Source organism: Eriocheir sinensis, chromosome 12 (genome assembly GCF_024679095.1).
Source record: "Eriocheir sinensis breed Jianghai 21 chromosome 12, ASM2467909v1, whole genome shotgun sequence".
NCBI lineage: Eukaryota > Metazoa > Arthropoda > Malacostraca > Decapoda > Varunidae > Eriocheir > Eriocheir sinensis.
Genome location: NC_066520.1, coordinates 12,947,209 through 12,964,708, shown reverse-complemented (window position 1 = coordinate 12,964,708; position 17,500 = coordinate 12,947,209). Strand labels below are relative to the sequence as shown.

General features: G+C 37.0%; 1 protein-coding gene across 2 annotated transcripts in view; it reads left to right on the top strand.

The window, feature by feature from the left end:
• LOC126997419 (serine/threonine-protein kinase D1-like) overlaps positions 1-17,500 on the top strand; it is a 27,077-nt gene that overhangs the window by 4,517 nt on the left and 5,060 nt on the right. Inside the window, exons 4-15 of one of the 2 annotated variants that reach the window (XM_050858502.1) lie at positions 3,637-3,741; positions 6,834-6,906; positions 7,881-7,985; positions 8,106-8,223; positions 8,418-8,538; positions 8,652-8,787; positions 10,588-10,730; positions 11,318-11,501; positions 12,013-12,134; positions 12,793-12,939; positions 14,810-14,993; positions 15,397-15,579. In XM_050858502.1, coding sequence (XP_050714459.1) covers positions 3,637-3,741; positions 6,834-6,906; positions 7,881-7,985; positions 8,106-8,223; positions 8,418-8,538; positions 8,652-8,787; positions 10,588-10,730; positions 11,318-11,501; positions 12,013-12,134; positions 12,793-12,939; positions 14,810-14,993; positions 15,397-15,579 — 1,621 coding nt within the window. The remainder of the gene's footprint in view (positions 1-3,636; positions 3,742-6,833; positions 6,907-7,880; positions 7,986-8,105; positions 8,224-8,417; positions 8,539-8,651; positions 8,788-10,587; positions 10,731-11,317; positions 11,502-12,012; positions 12,135-12,792; positions 12,940-14,809; positions 14,994-15,396; positions 15,580-17,500) is intronic. The other variant, XM_050858503.1, reaches the window with a different exon arrangement.

Sequence of the window (17,500 nt, the reverse complement as noted above, 5' to 3'; positions counted from 1 at the left end):
CACGGTGTTGCCCAACTAGTCTTGTAGACTCCAGAATACACTGTAAGATTTCCTCCCTGCTGAACTGTTGTTAAAATTTTGGATCATTTTTGCATGCTGAGACAGTTTCTCCAGTGGTAATATGTACAGAAACTAGGGTCAGCTTTTCTCTATGAATTGATTAACAGACCTTAAGTCTGGTTGTTCTTGATTTTGCTGGAGACTTGATATTAAATTTGTAGTGCATTATATTGTCTGAAGTTGTGTTGGTATCAGTTGTATAGAAGCAGTGAAGTACATAATAGAAAAATTAGGTGACAGTTTAGCACTTTTATATTCTATTATATTCTTGGCATCTCAACATACATTAAGAAGTTTGAATCACAACACAACACAAATAGTACTGTTTCAATATAATATTTAGTTTTGTTAATTTTTCAAGCACCCTTGCTGTTCCACAAATATTAATTTGACACTGCAGTTTTCAACTTCAGAAATTAAAGTTCAGTAATAACTCCATATTTGCTTAGTGTTAAAACTTTATAACAGCTCACCAGTTATGTTATTATAGAAGAGTGAGAGGCTTGAAACTTTAGGTATTCTTGATATACTGGCAGAGGCCATCAAGGAATATGTGTTGTTTGTGCATTAATTCATTTCACTATCTTGAGAGGCAGTCATGTAATATGCATATAATGGGCCTATCACTCCTATCATGTTTAATTTAATTTTCAAGATTGCTTAGCAAATGCTTCACAATTCACCTGCAGCATGTGCTTAGGCAGTTTAGCAACTTGTAGGCATTTCTCATTACCATCATTGGCATCAGTGATATTTCGCTCATAGAGTTAGGGTGGGATGCTGGAGAGTGTCTCGTTGACAAGTGCAATGGGCACAAACAGTCATCACCCTTTAGGAACATATGAAATGACTATACATTATTCATTATGTGACCCATTGTAATACGTATACAGAAATATATTCTTGATTTAATACTGATATCTCAAGAATAGGCTTTTTCATGAAATTAAATTAAATATGGAATACCATTATATCCCCAGACCCATAGATGCAGAACCTGAATACTCATGATAGTCGTGCAGCCATAACTACCATTTAAGATAATTATGTTGCCACTGGGCTCCCTTTTCAATACTGATTTTGCTTGATCAACACAAAGTTCTTGTAGTTGTTGATGCCAAAGACAGGAAATTAGGGAGGCAAATTACCCACCTGGAGATCGTTCAGGCAGAGGTGTGGATAGTGTCATGCTGACCGACAGCCTTCTTCAATAACTTGTTTTGTCATTTTGTAGACATATGTGAAAGTAGGCCGCTATCCTAATATTTGAGCTGCTGTACATCTCTTCAAATGGCATAAGCATGGGCAATACTATATAATGGATACTTTTACTCAATTACTATACTAATTATTGCTTGCCTTGCTACTACTGAGAAATTATGTTTTTGTTGTTCTATATCTATTTTTGTTTGTTTGCCTGTCTGTCTGTTGCCAAAATATCTCAGAAACGGAGTGACATATACTCACCAAATACATATAAAACATCCTTAAACGAATATCTGTAACTGAATAACTTTTTGGAAAATTCCATCAGCCCCCCACAGGCATCTCACCATCAGCCGCCACAGGCACCTCCCCAGTTTGACTCATCATGTGGTAACTCAGCTGTGTGATCAGTATGGCAATGTTTCCTGCCAGCCACTAACCTGCCAGTAGTTTTTGTCACTGTACACTATGTATACACCAGCTACTTAATCAACAGCCAAAAGTCTCAGCCATTCAAGAACTGCTGCAGTGCAGACTTCTTGCCAGTTCAGTGACTTAGTCATGTGGTGACTCAGCAGTATGATCAAAATGACAGCGTCTCTACCGACTGATGAACTATTTGTGTGTTTCATCACTGTCTGCCATCTTGTCCCTATAGCCCAACTGGCTAGTCAGCAGTCAGAAATTTGGGCCAATCTGGAGCCACCACCAGCATGGTTTTCGAGGGGTCAATCTGAGGAAGCATTCATTCTCTATATGTACATTACCTATTGTACATCAATAACAGCCAACAAAGTGTAAACAAAAAATTACTAATGTGTGTAGAGGACTGTAGATAACTTTGTGAAGAGATTGTGTAAGGGCATTTAGGGAGATGGTATCATAGTCCCCAAGAAAGCAGGCCAGTTATCTGTTCCTGATGTACAAGTACTGTGCATCAGTGCAATGATAGCATAACTCTAGCGTTATGTAACTGTAGATGCAACTCTTTTTGTCAACAATGCTGCAGTGTTTTCTCTCATTTTTATGTTCAATTATTACTGTAATGAACAAGGGCTGCATAGTGCATATTTTAGTTTTCATTATGATTTGCAAAGTTATGCACTTATTCCCTTTTTAGACATTTGTTATGGTGAGTAAACTGTTACTATGTATGATTTATTCACCAATTCACAGATTTTAATTCACCTGTAGCTTTCAGTGGGTGTCCTGGGGGGTGGGGGGGTGGGGGTAGGGGGGCATGAATACACTGAATTCTAAAATACGTGTGTCTGCTGATATGAAAGTTCTCACTTATATTACAGAACTGCCATATACTCTTTCTTTGAATATATGGGCACTATATGCTTATCATCACTGATAACAAGTTTGATGGAAAAACTCGTATGTAATTTTTAGGTAACTAAATTAGCATGGAATTGCTAAATATAAAAAAGGAGGGGGGGCAACTAGGATGCACTAGAAAATACTCGAAGTTTCTCACCTTTCTTTGGCTCGTCTGTGCATAAGGGACCATTAATTATTATAGACTTATAAAGGAATGGAAGTTTTATTAAAATGGGAGGAAAGGTGGTTTTATATTTTTTTTGTAGAAAAAAAGGCTCATGAATATGCAACAAATATTTTTTCTTGTAATGATAGCTGAAGGTAGTACTACTTATTGGATTGTTTAGTGTAAATGATTTTGATGATGGAAGGTGACATGCACTAAGCATGGAATACAAAGTGTCCATATTTCTTTTCCATAAAACAAAACTTATCTGTTTTGACATCAGTGTCTTTGGCACTAAGCTCTTGTCATGTGCTGCTGAAATTATAGAAAGGGCACCTTGATATTTTAAAGACACAAGAACACTTGTTGTCACATGCTTTGGTCATTTTAAGGGACTACATTTTATTGGTGCTAGTTTATTGATTTTTTCTTGTATCTTGATTTTGTTAGCAGATGGAAGCATTGCCTGTATTTGAAAGTGTAAATATTGCTTCATTACTTATCACAGTTTTCAATGTATAAAATGACCACTGAAATATAATCCAGCATCAGCAACATGTATGATTTTATAATTAGTACTATTTTTAACACACTTGTAGTATCTCCATTGTACTAATGATTTATATTGTAGAATAAAACCTGTCACAGTATAATATCATGTGACAGTATCAATTATATGGTTGGGTGGCATAGCATATAGCCCTGCTGGAGTCTTATTGATTTAAGTAAAATATGCATCAGATGTTACTGCTACACTGAAATAGTATGTTGAGTGAAGCAAGAATCAGTGTAACATATTTTAATACACATATCAGACTTCCTTTAGCCTGTGTTACCTCGATTGGAACGTGTTACTATGTTACAATGTGCATTTGCAGACCAACACAACTTCCAGCCCAAACATGAGATCTGGTCGCACTTCCTTCAGTGTGTCAGTGGGTAGACCAGTGTGGATGGAGAAAGAGCTTGCGGGAAGAATAAAGGTGAGACAAGCTCCCTGCTTCAGAAATACCACACTGAAGACCAGTAGACAAATGCACCATTGTTGACACCTGAGGAAATTTCCCTTTCGTACAATTACAACACACAAGTTTGTATAGAATCCCAAGAGGAACATGATTCTAAGACTAGATAGTAATAAGAGGTAAAAAGGTAGGAGATGGTTCTGAAATCATTCTCAGTATAAAAGTAGTTTATATCCATAGCAGGTCATATTTTGAATAGATGCAGAATAGAGGAGCAGATTGAGGTGGTCGGGAAGTATGAACTTAATGTTGTTGTGTGGTGGATGTCGTATGTTAAGGATATGTGTTGTGCTTTCCTACCTTCCTCTTCCTCTGCTTTTCCACTGTCCTCTTGCTCTATGGTTTTCTTTTCCCTTATTCCCTTTGTTTGCTTTTTTGGGTAGATTTATATGTGTGGACATTTACTCTTCATTTAAGTAAGTAAAGTTTGCTTGGTTAATGTTGTGCCTAAGCAGAAAGCTTACAGATGCCAAAATTAATCGTGATATAACTGCCTTACTTGTTGAACAGCTTGACATAACCTGTTACTTTATTAGTGCCATGCTGTATGCAGTGATTAACTCCTCACACACACAGATTAGGTTAATAATAATGATTTTAAAAAATACATATAATATATATAATCCTAATTACAAGGCTTTCATTTCATATGACAGTTGTGTCAACTGTAAATGAGAATTGCTAATGGAAAGCCAGCAAGAAAAGTAAAAAACATCTGTGATTAGGTAAACTAATTTGTTTCATATTGAGCCTCTAATGGTATCTTCTTATAATAATGTTCTAAAATATACTAAAAATAATACCCCTTCTAAAATCAAATCTTCATGGGTTTGTAAAAGTTTTACACTAAAAAAGATATATTGAAGTTAATGAGGAAAAAAAAAGAAAAGCTGCTAAGCAGATATTTTCAGGAGGGATTAAAAATCTATTCTATTAATAAAATAGCAAGAGCTTGGTGTTTAAATATTGTGAAAATATCTGTGTTTCCAAATGAAAGCAGTGAATGTGGAGCAACCTCACCTTGTGTTTAGAAGCCAGGCTAAAAGGCATTTTATTTTATTCATGAATCAAAAACTGAATCATATACGAGCAAAAATGGCTGCAGGACAACATTAGCATACCCTTAACTCATGTTTACCACATCTACAAATACATATATGCACAATTATTTAGTGGGGAAAACAGTCACAAAAAGAAGAGAGGAAAAGAAATTGGGAGTGTTGATCTAAGATAATTTGTTACCCGAAAAACACATCAGCAAGAACGTCGGAGAGACTTATAAGTGGTTGACAAACGCAAGAATGGCATTTCACTATGGATGAAGAGATGATGATGAAACACACATACACACATGCAAGTTGTCTTATGGGTATGAAGATCACTTTCATTATTTGTATCAAAGGAGAACTCTCTTTACACAGTTTTTATAGGGAAGAAGTATTCCATAACTCAGTTTCTAGTAAATATTAGAATGCATTATTGGGTGAGTCAGTATTGTATTCAGATTGTCATTCTCATATGCATGCAGTGGTTCTAGGAGTGAGACATAGCAATTTACTTCTCATTATATATGGGAAGAAAACCTTTCAGTCAACATAGCCAGATCATCTTACCTTTCTTCTCAGCCTTCACTATCCATCACTAGAAGAGAACCTCTAGCAATTGCAACCATTTCATGTTGGATAATTAGACCTCAAGATGTTATAGTTCACACAAAGCTATGGGATGCAGAACTAATTAAAGTAAAAACTTCCATTCTGTCTTTTCAAGTCAAATTAAAGTAACCCGTGCTCCTCAGGCTAGAGGGTGAGTGTTATCCTCCCAACGAACAGGCAGTGATGATTAATCTAGCAAAGTTAGGCTTTTACATCAGTTTAAAAACATACTAACTTATATGGCTTCCTTGCCACCAATCCTTCCTCTCCATGATGAATTAAACTTGAATAGTCTAAATTACAGTACAGCAGAGTTATGATGTTGGGAACAGGTTCTATTTTTGGCCAAATCAAATGCACTTGTTCGTGTGGGTGCAGTTAGCTTTGGCCTGTGTCTACTGCCTCGTCAAGCACCACCACACAGCATGCATCACCACCTACCTATGCATTTCTTCACATCCATTTTAGATTCACTGGTAAAACTTTGTCCTATATGAAGACTCACTACTCTCATAGAGGATGGGGATAGAGGTAAAGGTGCACGATGGCGCACTTCCTTCATGCCTGCATGCGGACACAGGGAAATCAGTTTTAGCATGTATTTCCATTACTGTGGTCAATTGTTCACTAGTATTCTGGTGAAGATGGTTTGAAATTTATGACAACAGTTGTCATCAACCTCTGAGCATAATAATTACACCACGGAAGTACAAGTTTGGGTCGTAGAGCAAAGGTCGGAAATTTCCACATCAGCCCTTTGGGTGAGCAATAATTCCCATCACCAACAGCTCAAAGGTTAAGAATAGCCACCAACCACTGGTATTTTCAACATGAACTGTGTTGTTTTGGTATTGAATTTGATTGATGCCTCTCAGCCATTAATCTTTTTCATGTTGGAAATTTATCCCAAGGTTATGTCTGATAAATCTTTTTGGGGCCAAAAAATCTAGGCTTGTAAATTTGGAAAAGAAAAACCTGTCAAGCATAAAGAACTAGTACGCATCTGTCTACAAAATGTTAGAGCCCTACCTACCATAATGAATTACACATATATATCTGATTTTTACATTACATTCAATTTATTAGTGTATTGTTTTAAAAATGATGATTCTGTAGCCTGTTCTCTATATCTGTTTAATCCAGACACTGAAAGCTTAGTTCCCATCAGTCTTTCTGCTTCCAGGAATTTGACTTCAATGTATCAGAGCAGCTACCATGCCAATATTTTCATTCTAAATTCTGTTCCAGAGTGTTGCTTGGAATTATAGAAGGATGTACCTTACATGTAATTATAATGCTTCTTTCTGATTAGTTCTCTTCTTTTCGTGCTTAAAAAAAGTGTTGAATGTAACTACAAAAGTACCGTGACTGATTCAGGATGCTTTGCCTCCCCAGGTGCCACACTCTTTTGCGTTGCACAGCTACACAACACCAACCATCTGCCACTACTGCAAGAAGTTATTGAAAGGTAGGATAAATGTGTGTGTGCATGCTTGTGTGTGTGTGTGTGTGTGTGTCCTGTCTCCATATCCACTCTTATCCAACTTTTCCTTAAAATCATGAATGTTTCCTGCACAGACCACCTCATCCTCCAGTTTATTCCATAGCTCAATGCTTCTACTTGAGAAGCTAAGCTTTTTCACATCTCTCCTACACGTGGTTGCCCTCAACTTCTTTCCATGTCCTCTTGTTTCTCTCTTGTTCCACACACACACACAGGTCCTCTCTGTCCAAATGCTCCACTCCGTTCGCCACCCTGTACACCACTATCAGATCTCCTCTTTCTCTTCTTCTCTCCAGGGTTGTGAGCCCCATGCTATTGAGTCTCTCCTCATAAATCCGATCTCGAAGTTCCGGTACCATCTTAGTTGCCATTCTCTGCACTCTTTCTAGCTTCTTTATGTTCTTCTTTTCGTGAGGAGACCAGACCACTGCTGCTGTGTGTGTGTGTGTGTGTGTGTGTGTGTGTGTGTGTGTGTGTGTGTGTGCGTGCTGTGCATGTGTGTGTGTGTGTGTGTGTGTGTGTGTGTGTGTGTGTGTGTGTTTATTTACCTAGCTTACCCAGATGTGATATACAGGAAATGAGCCAGGTCTGAATCAGTCAAACTCAGCTTCATGTTAACTTGAAATTCTGGTCTGGATGATCTCTGCTCAGACCATTCTACAGTCTAGTGCACCTATAAATATGAAAACCTATATTTCTTGATATCCTTCAAGAACCTTGTCTTATTCATTTTGTTTCCATGTCCTGATTTTGCTCCCCCATTCCAACCAAAGTGTTTCAGTCACCACTTGTCATATGTGGAATACTGCATTTCCTTAGATTGTTTTCATAGCCTTTTTAGTGTGTATTTTAGTGGAAACCAATTTAAATTTGAGCCTTTAGCATTGACAGCTCATTTGTTATAATGTTTTTTATAGTTTGTTTATTTTGTCTGACAGGTCTCTTTAGACAAGGAGTTCAGTGTAAGGACTGCAAGTTTAATGCCCACAAGAAATGCTCAGAGAGGGTACCCAAGGACTGTACTGGGGAGGCTCCAAGGAAAGGTAAGGTTTTAAATATTAAAAATCATGACTTGCTGGCAATGACTCCATTTTAATAAAATCACAAAGTTAATTGATTTGCTCATCTCATCATGTTTTTTCATCGCTTGCCATTGTCTGCAGATGATGGAGACACAGGATCTGACGGCTCAAGGGATGATGAGAGTGACAATGATGAGTCTCTGACGCCTCCTCACATGGACCAAGACAACAATGAGGATGACAGGCCGAGACCAGACAGGTAAACTGTTAGTTACAATACCTTGCTGACATATTTTTTATAGTATGTGCTGACTTCATAATAACACATTCTTTGTTATTATTTTAGGTTGCGGGTGATTTAGAATTATATACATTATTTAAAGTGTTATAGGTGTATACTTTAACCCTACTGATTTAAATTAAAACAATAAAATTATGTTTTCATTCAATTAGTCCCTCAACCAGCAACAACATTCCACTGATGAGAATCGTGCAGTCTGTCAAGTATTCCAAGCGGCCGTCCAAGGTGCTCAAAGAAGGGTGGATGGTCCACTTCACCAACAAGGACAGCATGGTGGGTCTAGAGGGGCTCTTTTTTTTTAACACTACCCATAATGTAATAAGTTTGAGTATTATGTAAGAATATAAAAATGATTTGCCCAATCAAAAAGAAAATCAATATTTCAGCGCAAGAGGCACTACTGGCGTCTAGACACAAAGACAATTACCCTCTACCAGAATGAAACTAGCACAAAATATTTCAAGGAAATTCAACTTTCAGAAGTATTAAACATTGAAACTGCTAAGCAGGCCCATTCAGCAGGTAAGACTTAATTATATGCAGACAGTTTGTTTAGTTTTCTTTAAAAAGTAACACCCAGCTTTGGTCATATTTGACAAGAAAATATTGGCCCAAGCATATAAAGTAGTCCTCAGACAAAAGCTAGCACATTTGTCCTAGAATCAACCAAATCAATCTTATAAAACTCATTTAGTCTCCAAAAAGGTACTAGATTTCATTTCAAGAAGAGTCAGCAACAGAAGTGTAGATGTTATCCTCAAACTATATGAAGTATCAATTAGATCTCATTTTAAGTATGTTAGTACAGTTTTAGTCCCCATACTATAGAATGAACATTAACATGTTAGTTCGGTGAAGAGGAGGATGACGAAAATTATTCATGGGTTAAGGAACTTGCCATATGAGGATAGACTTAAAATCTTAAATTTACATTCTGTTGAAAAGGGAAGGATACAAGGAGACTTAAGCAGTGATGGGCACCGCTAACCAAAACGTTAACTTCGCTTACGCTAAATCGCTGAACTGATAAAGAAATTAGTGGAAGCTAACGCTAACTGCTAACTTTTTTATATATGGATTTGGCTTCGGTTTAGTATTTTGGCTCTAAAACCCTTATAAACAGATCTAGTGACCTGAAATTTCAATATGTTGTAACTTAGATATAAAGCTTTTCAGAAAGGTATAGCAATTCAAAATCAGGTGATGATAAAAGTGTACACTAATAAACTAATTAAATTTAACTCACACCTTTTTCATGCCTTATATATGAACTTGCAATAGCAGTGCAGAAAGACAAAATCTGATAAGATATCTGATAACACACTATATACAGAACTGCTCCCCCACACAGCTTGGGATAGTGGATCAATTTAGATACATAAATGTAAATAATACTAATGAGTATATTAAGTGAATAAGTAAATAGCAGTGCAGAAAGACAAAGTCTTATTACTGATATGTGATGAGTGATGACACACTTCACAGGACTGCTCCCCCACACAGCTGGGGATGGTGGATCACTTTAGATACATAAATGTAAATGATACTAATGAGTAAATTAAGTGAACAACTCCAGAATAAGTAAACAGCAGTGAAGAAAGACAAAATCTTATTACTGATAAGACATGTGATGAGAGATGATACCAAAAAGTTTCCCTAATAATTGTCTAATTACCCTACTTTAAAGTGTAATTTACTCAAAAGTGGAAGCCCTGGAATTAGTGCACCACGTGGCTCAACTAGTGCTGTCTGTCCACAACAGACAAGAACAAACCTGTATGAATTTTTTAGTGGACTTAAAGCTAGCGGAGGAGGAACTACATTTAGCGGAAGCTAATTGGTTTGCTAACTGTTTCCAAAGTTAGCAAACATGCTAATCAGCTAACAAAAAAGTTAGCTTTGCTAGTTAGCGGATTAGCGGAACCGTGCCCACCACTGGACTTAAGTAAAGTTTACAAATGGATGAAGGACTTTAATAAGGGTGATGTTAATAAGGTTCTTGTAGTAAAAGAGAAGAGTTAGACATAATCAGATTCTACAAAGACATGGGCAAAAATTGGGATACTAATAGAGTGGTGGATGAGCGAAACAGGCTTGGCAGTCATGTGGTGAGTGCCGATGTGATAGTTACTTCAAGGATAAGGAGTGATAAGTAGGGTGAGGTTTACAGGAGCTGCCCTGCGTCTTTCTCAACTGGAAAGTTACTTACACTTACAATACTTACATTTGTTTTCTTCATGAACACATGTTAGACTACTACTAGAAAAAAAAATATTTCAGCTGAATCAACTTACTTAATCTGTTTCCCCTTCCCCTTGTTAGATGTTCCACGGGGAGTCATGCATTGCTTCGAACTCCGTACTGCTAATGTGGATTTCTTTGTTGGAGAAGAACCAGTTGCTGTGAAAGATAAACCTCCAATGGTGAATCCTCCAGAGACAGGTGTGGGCATGGACCTGGCCAAGGTAAGCCTCAGGATAGAAAACGACAGTGGGACAAAACTAAGAAACATCTTTTAATTATGACCTTTGAAATATGTACACGCTTGATTTGCAACTTATTTTTCATTTTTGTTGTTTTTTCAGAGTAGAATGCTAGCTTATGATCAAAACATGGTATATAGTTTTAGAGTCATTGTGGACATCTGTTGATATTGATGAAGGCATATGAGCATTTATTGTTATTAGTATATTTTTTTTTGTAACTTCTTCATGTTCCGGATTATTATGAATATCATGAACTGTGTATGATATATATATATTTTTTTTTTGAGTAGCATGCCAATATTCTACATACCTTAACCTTCATTTTGGTCTTTGATTGAAGATATGTTTACATCCCTTGGTTTGGATCAGGCAAGGATGTTAATGGCATTCACAATTTCCTCCGTAGAAAATTATTGTACAGGAAGACCTTGTTATTCAACCCAGTATAAACCCTGTACAACAACCCATTTACATTGTTATTATATTTAAAAATACAGTCCTATTTTCTTGAATTAGTGTAAAACGTGCTGAGAAATGTGTAACTTCTTAATCTTGCTTGTCTGCAGGTATGGGAAAATGAGATTCGCAAGGCCTTGATGCCTGTTACGCCCCAGGCTAGTGCTACACCGGCTCACCCGCAGCAGGTTGGCATGGATAAGGAAGAGGCCACATGTAATGATATCTCTCAGATATACCAAATATTCCCTGATGAAGTTTTAGGGTCTGGCCAGTTTGGAATAGTGTATGGTGGTAAGTATGAGTGATTATCATCATGTCAGGGGAGAATAGATTGATGGATATGCCACATCCTTGGAGTACATTGTTAGCCTGTATGATGATTTAGAAATGCTGAATGTAAAACCAACTCTCTATTATTTGTATGGATATGTGGTAGTTTTCAATCAACTGTGGGGCCTCCTAAGCTATGACTACACTATTCACTGTTATCCTGTACCAAAAGTTCTTTCCCCTCAAAACTACCATCAATTGATTATAATACGGGTGTTAAAGAGTATACATAATGCTACAGAGTTTCACATTATAGTAGACAGTGATACAGTGAACCTACTCAGGACTTGAGGGTTTGTCATAAAACTAAATTATGTATGTTGTCTCTTAATAACTGATCAGGCTTCATTTATGCATGGCATTTATAGGAAACATAACTTTCTTGGAAATGTTATGTTTCATTTTTCCATTCATCCATCCATCCATTCATTCTTTAAATAAATGTATCATTCATATACTCACTTCTTTGCAGGTGTCCACCGAAAGTCTTCCCGCCAAGTGGCTATCAAAGTGATAGACAAATTACGGTTTCCCACCAAGCAAGAAGCTGCCTTGAAGAATGAAGTGGCCATCTTGCAAAACTTGAGTAACCCTGTAAGTCATGCTAGAATACCCTAAGACTCAACAAGGTTACTCATACAAAATAAGAGCCAAAAGTTTTTGCTATTAGACAACCAGAATCAATCTCATTATTATTATTTAAATAATGTTCAACTCTTCATAGGCAGTTGAACATTTAGTATACTAAAAATTACTGGAAAAGTAATTTGATTACAGGTTATGATCTCAGAGTTCTCTCATTTACACTGGTGCAAGATGCAAAATTCTTAATATTTAGAAAGCAGTGAAGACGATTTTTCAGAATGAATAGCAATTTGTATGATGTATGTATATATCACATGCACTTTTTATACATATTTAGAAGTTGGTATCATGTAATAGACAGTCTCTCAATTTTTAGCCAAAAAATATAGTTTTCCTTATACTGTGTGTTAAAGTCAACACTGATTTTTCAAAGATATCAGTGCCTACAATGCTGGTGATGTGAGTTTGATCCACTCATGTTCACATTTCCCTTCCTTTTTCACAGAGGAAACTTGACCTTGCTTGTTGATAATGGTGTATTTCTTTAACTTGAGATTGCTTTTAATCTCCTTTTCTTGCCTCCTTCTCTTTTCTGGAGCCATTTTATCCTCTTATAACTAATTCTACTTGAGAGAGGGCTAATAATTTTGAATTTCAATTTTTCCAGGGTGTTGTTAATCTAGAAAGGATGTTTGAAACAAAGGAAAGGATTTTTGTCGTGATGGAAAAGCTGAAGGGTGACATGCTGGAGATGATCCTGTCATCTGAGAGGGGGAAGCTGTCAGAGCGCATCACAAAATTCATCATCTATCAGGTGAATTATACAATATCTCCTGTCTTGGGTGCTGACTGTTGCTGATCTCTAAGATACCTAGACTTTTACTTAGCAGTAGCTGTTTACAGGTAACTCTCGATTTACGTGAGTATTGTGTCCCTGAAGAGGTCGCGTAAATCAAAAACAATTTAAATCAAACAAGAGGTAGGTTTCTATCAAAAAATAAATATTCACTTCATTCAGTGGAGAGAGAGAGAGAGAGAGAGAGAGAGAGAGAGAGAGAGAGAGAGAGAGAGAGAGAGAGAGAGAGAGAGAGAGAGAGAGACTTACATAGACTTACATAGAAAATCAGACCACACAGACCCCATGGTCCAGACTTGGTGGTCTGTCCTTAAACCTAAGTGATTTTACATTAATCAGAAGACTCCAAAACGTTGCATTTCTACTCTAGTTGATATTAAGTTGAAGGAAGTGACGGTTGAGCTTATTTTTGAAGGAGTCAATCGTGTTACACTGGACCACTGATGGTGGAAGCTTATTCCATTCTCGCTTTTCTAGCGTTGGTGAAGAAAAATTTGGTGCAGTCTGAATTTACTTGTCTACATCTGAGTTTTACGCCATTGTTCCTCGTATGCAAAGTGTCATCGATCATAAACAATGTTGATCTGTCTACATTCGTGAAACCATTAAGTATTTTAAAACATTCGATCAGTTTTCCTTGGAGGCGACGTTTCTCAAGAGAGAACATGTTAAGGGTAGAAAGCCTTTCTTCGTAGGATTTGTTGCGCAAGGAAGGGATCATTTTCGTTGCCCGACGCTGAACACCTTCTAATTTAGCAATATCCTTTGCATGGTGGGGAGACCAAAACTGTACCGCATATTCCAAGTGGGGTTTGACTAAACTGTTGTAGAGAGAGAGAGAGAGAGAGAGAGAGAGAGAGAGAGAGAGAGAGAGAGAGAGAGAGAATCCATATCACCAAGATATCCACTCAGGCACTCAGTCTCAGCCTCACTCGTGTGAGGAAGAAATGAGGGACACCATGAGCGACTGGATAGTATGGGTACTGGTACCGAGCAGTCTGGTACCGGTACCGTACCGTATAGCTGGTACCGTTAGTATCGGTACCTGCCCACCCCTATTGTTGAGTAGCGTGGTAGCGTGGGTACTGTATTGTTGTTCAAGTGGTGCGCGGGAAGAACTGAGCTCAGCTGTGTGGCCGCGGCGCCATGTGAGTCCAGTTGCGTGAGACATCTGGTGGCCACTCCATAAAATATCGCGTATAAGTGAAAAAAACATGTAAATTAAACATTTATTTGGATTTTGGACCCCGCGTTATTTAAAAAACGCGTAAACCAAACTCGCATAAATCGAGTTACCTGTACTACATTATGATGCAACAAAACCTGCTAAAGTTGACCTTGTTGAAACCATTTATGCTTTGTGCAAGTTCTCTGGTATTATATTCATGTAACTATGTAATTCTATTAGCACATTTAATTACTGTAGATCATATATATATATATATATATATATATATATATATATATATATATATATATATATATATATATATATATATATATATATATATATATATATATATATATATATATATATATATATATATATATATATATATATATATATATATATATATATATATATACACACACACACACACACACACACACACACTCGCACACAAATCATTTTGAAATGTGTAACCTTTGCTGCTTGGGCTGCATGCTCTGCAGTGCTGAAAGTAATTTGTTAACAGGGTGTTGAGGAAGTCAGTATGAAAATGACAATAACCAATAATTATGGCAGTTTGATTTCAGATTTGACAATTATTTTAATGACATATTTCTGCCAGTAATTCTATTAATGTTTAACATTTACCAATTACAGATCCTGACTGCTTTAAAGCATCTGCACAGCAAAAACATTGTTCACTGTGACTTAAAGCCTGAAAATGTGTTGCTCTCCACTGCAAGTGACTTTCCTCAAGTGAAGCTGTGTGACTTTGGGTTTGCAAGAATTATTGGGGAAAAATCCTTCCGTAGGTCTGTGGTGGGCACACCAGCATATTTAGGTGAGTAGACTGCATTAAGAACACTTCAACTTTAATAAAAAAAACAACTCATAGCAATTTTATGTACTGTTACATGTTATCAATGGAATTTATTTTATCAAACTTGCCTTGCACTTATTTTTATACATGAGTTTTGGAACACATCCCTAGGCTTTGATGAGTACACGGTAAACCCATATAACAACTAATTGAGAATGGAGACATTCCTGATGTAATAATGTCAGGCTTAATAATCAATGGTGGTGGAATTTCGATATTTGAAATAATGTTTCTCTAGTTATGAAACCCCAGTCGTTGTTGCCAGAGAGGGTTTTGTTAAGTATGTCTAAACCAGTTAGAAAGAAATAAACAGAACAAACTTTTATATCTGAGTGAAACTACTGAAAATAATCTTCACCAACAGCTCCCGAAGTGTTGCGTAACAAGGGCTACAACCGCTCTTTGGATATGTGGTCCGTGGGAGTCATCACCTACGTGTCACTGTCTGGAACCTTCCCTTTTAATGAGGATGAAGACATTAATGACCAGATCCAAAATGCTGCCTTCATGTATCCTCCCAACCCATGGAAGGAGATTACTCAAGATGGTAGGTTTCTCATTGTCATCATCATATTCACAAATCTGATCATATTCAAACAGGATGGGGAATTTAAAAGGCCTCAAAAAAAAGAAAGTGTATAAATTGACGAGCTGAAGTAAGAGTGACAAGGACATAATGCTTCCCTCTACTAGGCAAGAGTCCCTTCAACCTCTGTCTAGTGGTGATAAGGAAAGTCAGTAGCATCAGGACCATCATAGCACTCACCCCAATATCAAATTATCTTTCTGATATGGAAATAAGCCCCTGTGTTGGAACCCTTTCTTTAATATTCCATTCCTTGATGAGCCTTCTCCTCATTACAACTTCATCTACTTTCTCCATTCTCTATTTCCATCTTCACTGCTTTTATTCTTGTTAATTTTTACTTCTGTTTCTCTTCTTGCACACTTCGACAGTAAGAGTGCCATTCACAAACACACTCTACCACTCCACTCATTCACTTTTCACCACGGCTCTTGTTTCCTTCTCATAAACTCGTCCATATGTATACATCAACCCATAAAATGCGGCAAACCTCTATTGAGACTTAACTGGATGACTGTACAAACCTCACAGAAGGCACGACATTTAAATATAAACCAAAACTGCGCCATTGCTTGGAAGTTGCCAAAAACTACTGGTTTAAAAAAAAAAAGTTTTATTTTTTTTTTTTTTTTGTTAAAACCATGTTTTTTTGGTTTAAACCACATATATATATTTTTTTTGCTTTTCAGTATTTTTATTCCAGTAATTCTATCCGTATATACATATATGAGTTTGAAAAGGAATTATAGATAGATTTAGAGATGGATTTAGCAATATATTCATTTGATCTTCATACAATCTGTAAAAAAGGCAAAATGCAGCTTCTCTAACATGCTTTTTAATTGCATTGTTAAAGAGTAGTAAAACATGAAAAACCTCTTCTAATTTTTCAGTTGCATGCTACAAAAACAGTTGAGAGAGAGAGAGAGAGAGAGAGAGATTTACATAGAAAATCAAAACCATTATTTTCTCAGAGAGATTCACCAAAGGATAAAGATACGCTTCAAGAGTTTTGTTGTTTGGGATAGGGATTTCTTCGAGGGGATTTGGTTTCGCTGACTTCTAAGCTTTCATATATCTTTTATGGTGTGGGGACCAAAAAGTACGCATATTCCAAGTTCAAAGGACTGGCTACTGTACTGTATTCGGAGTATATTCTTTATTTATTCTTTCTTACAAAGTTTCTTGAAGCCCCAACATTCTATTACGCTGCTTTATTTGCTGCATCGATGCATTGTGAGAATTTGAGGTTTTGTGCGATTTGACCCCCAAGATATTTTTTTAATTTGTAAAGTAATTTATGATGCGGACTTTATCAAGCGCTTTCTTGGAATCAAGAGAGACTCGTCCAGTGATTTGATTACGTCATAAACAGTGAAAGGGTCGTTATAAAGGTTAAATAGGTTTGATAGGCAGGATCTTTTGTTTGGGAGAGAGAGAGAGAGAGAGAGAGAGAGAGAGAGAGAGAGAGAGAGAGAGAGAGAGAGAGAGTATAACAAAACAAAACACGTACACGAGAAACAAAAAATTAGGAAAGGGGAGAAGATGGATTTTAGTTGAGCGAAAGAGAAAGAGAGAGAGAGAGAGAGAGAGAGAGAGAGAGAGAGAGAGAGAGAGAGAGAGAGAGAGAGCGCTTTCCTGGCTATCTCTCGCACCGCATACTGCCGCTGCATCGCGCTCCCCGGAGTTAGGGGCGCTGTTATGATGACTCAGAACAACAATGGCCGCCTTAACATACACAGACTGTACGTATGTACAATTTACAGTCCACAGACACCAGTGTCACCATGCAATATGGATAACATGCATCTAATATCTACTGTGCTGGAACCTAAGTAATACTTATTCTGAGTTATCAATGAGAATAGTCACTGGGACTGAA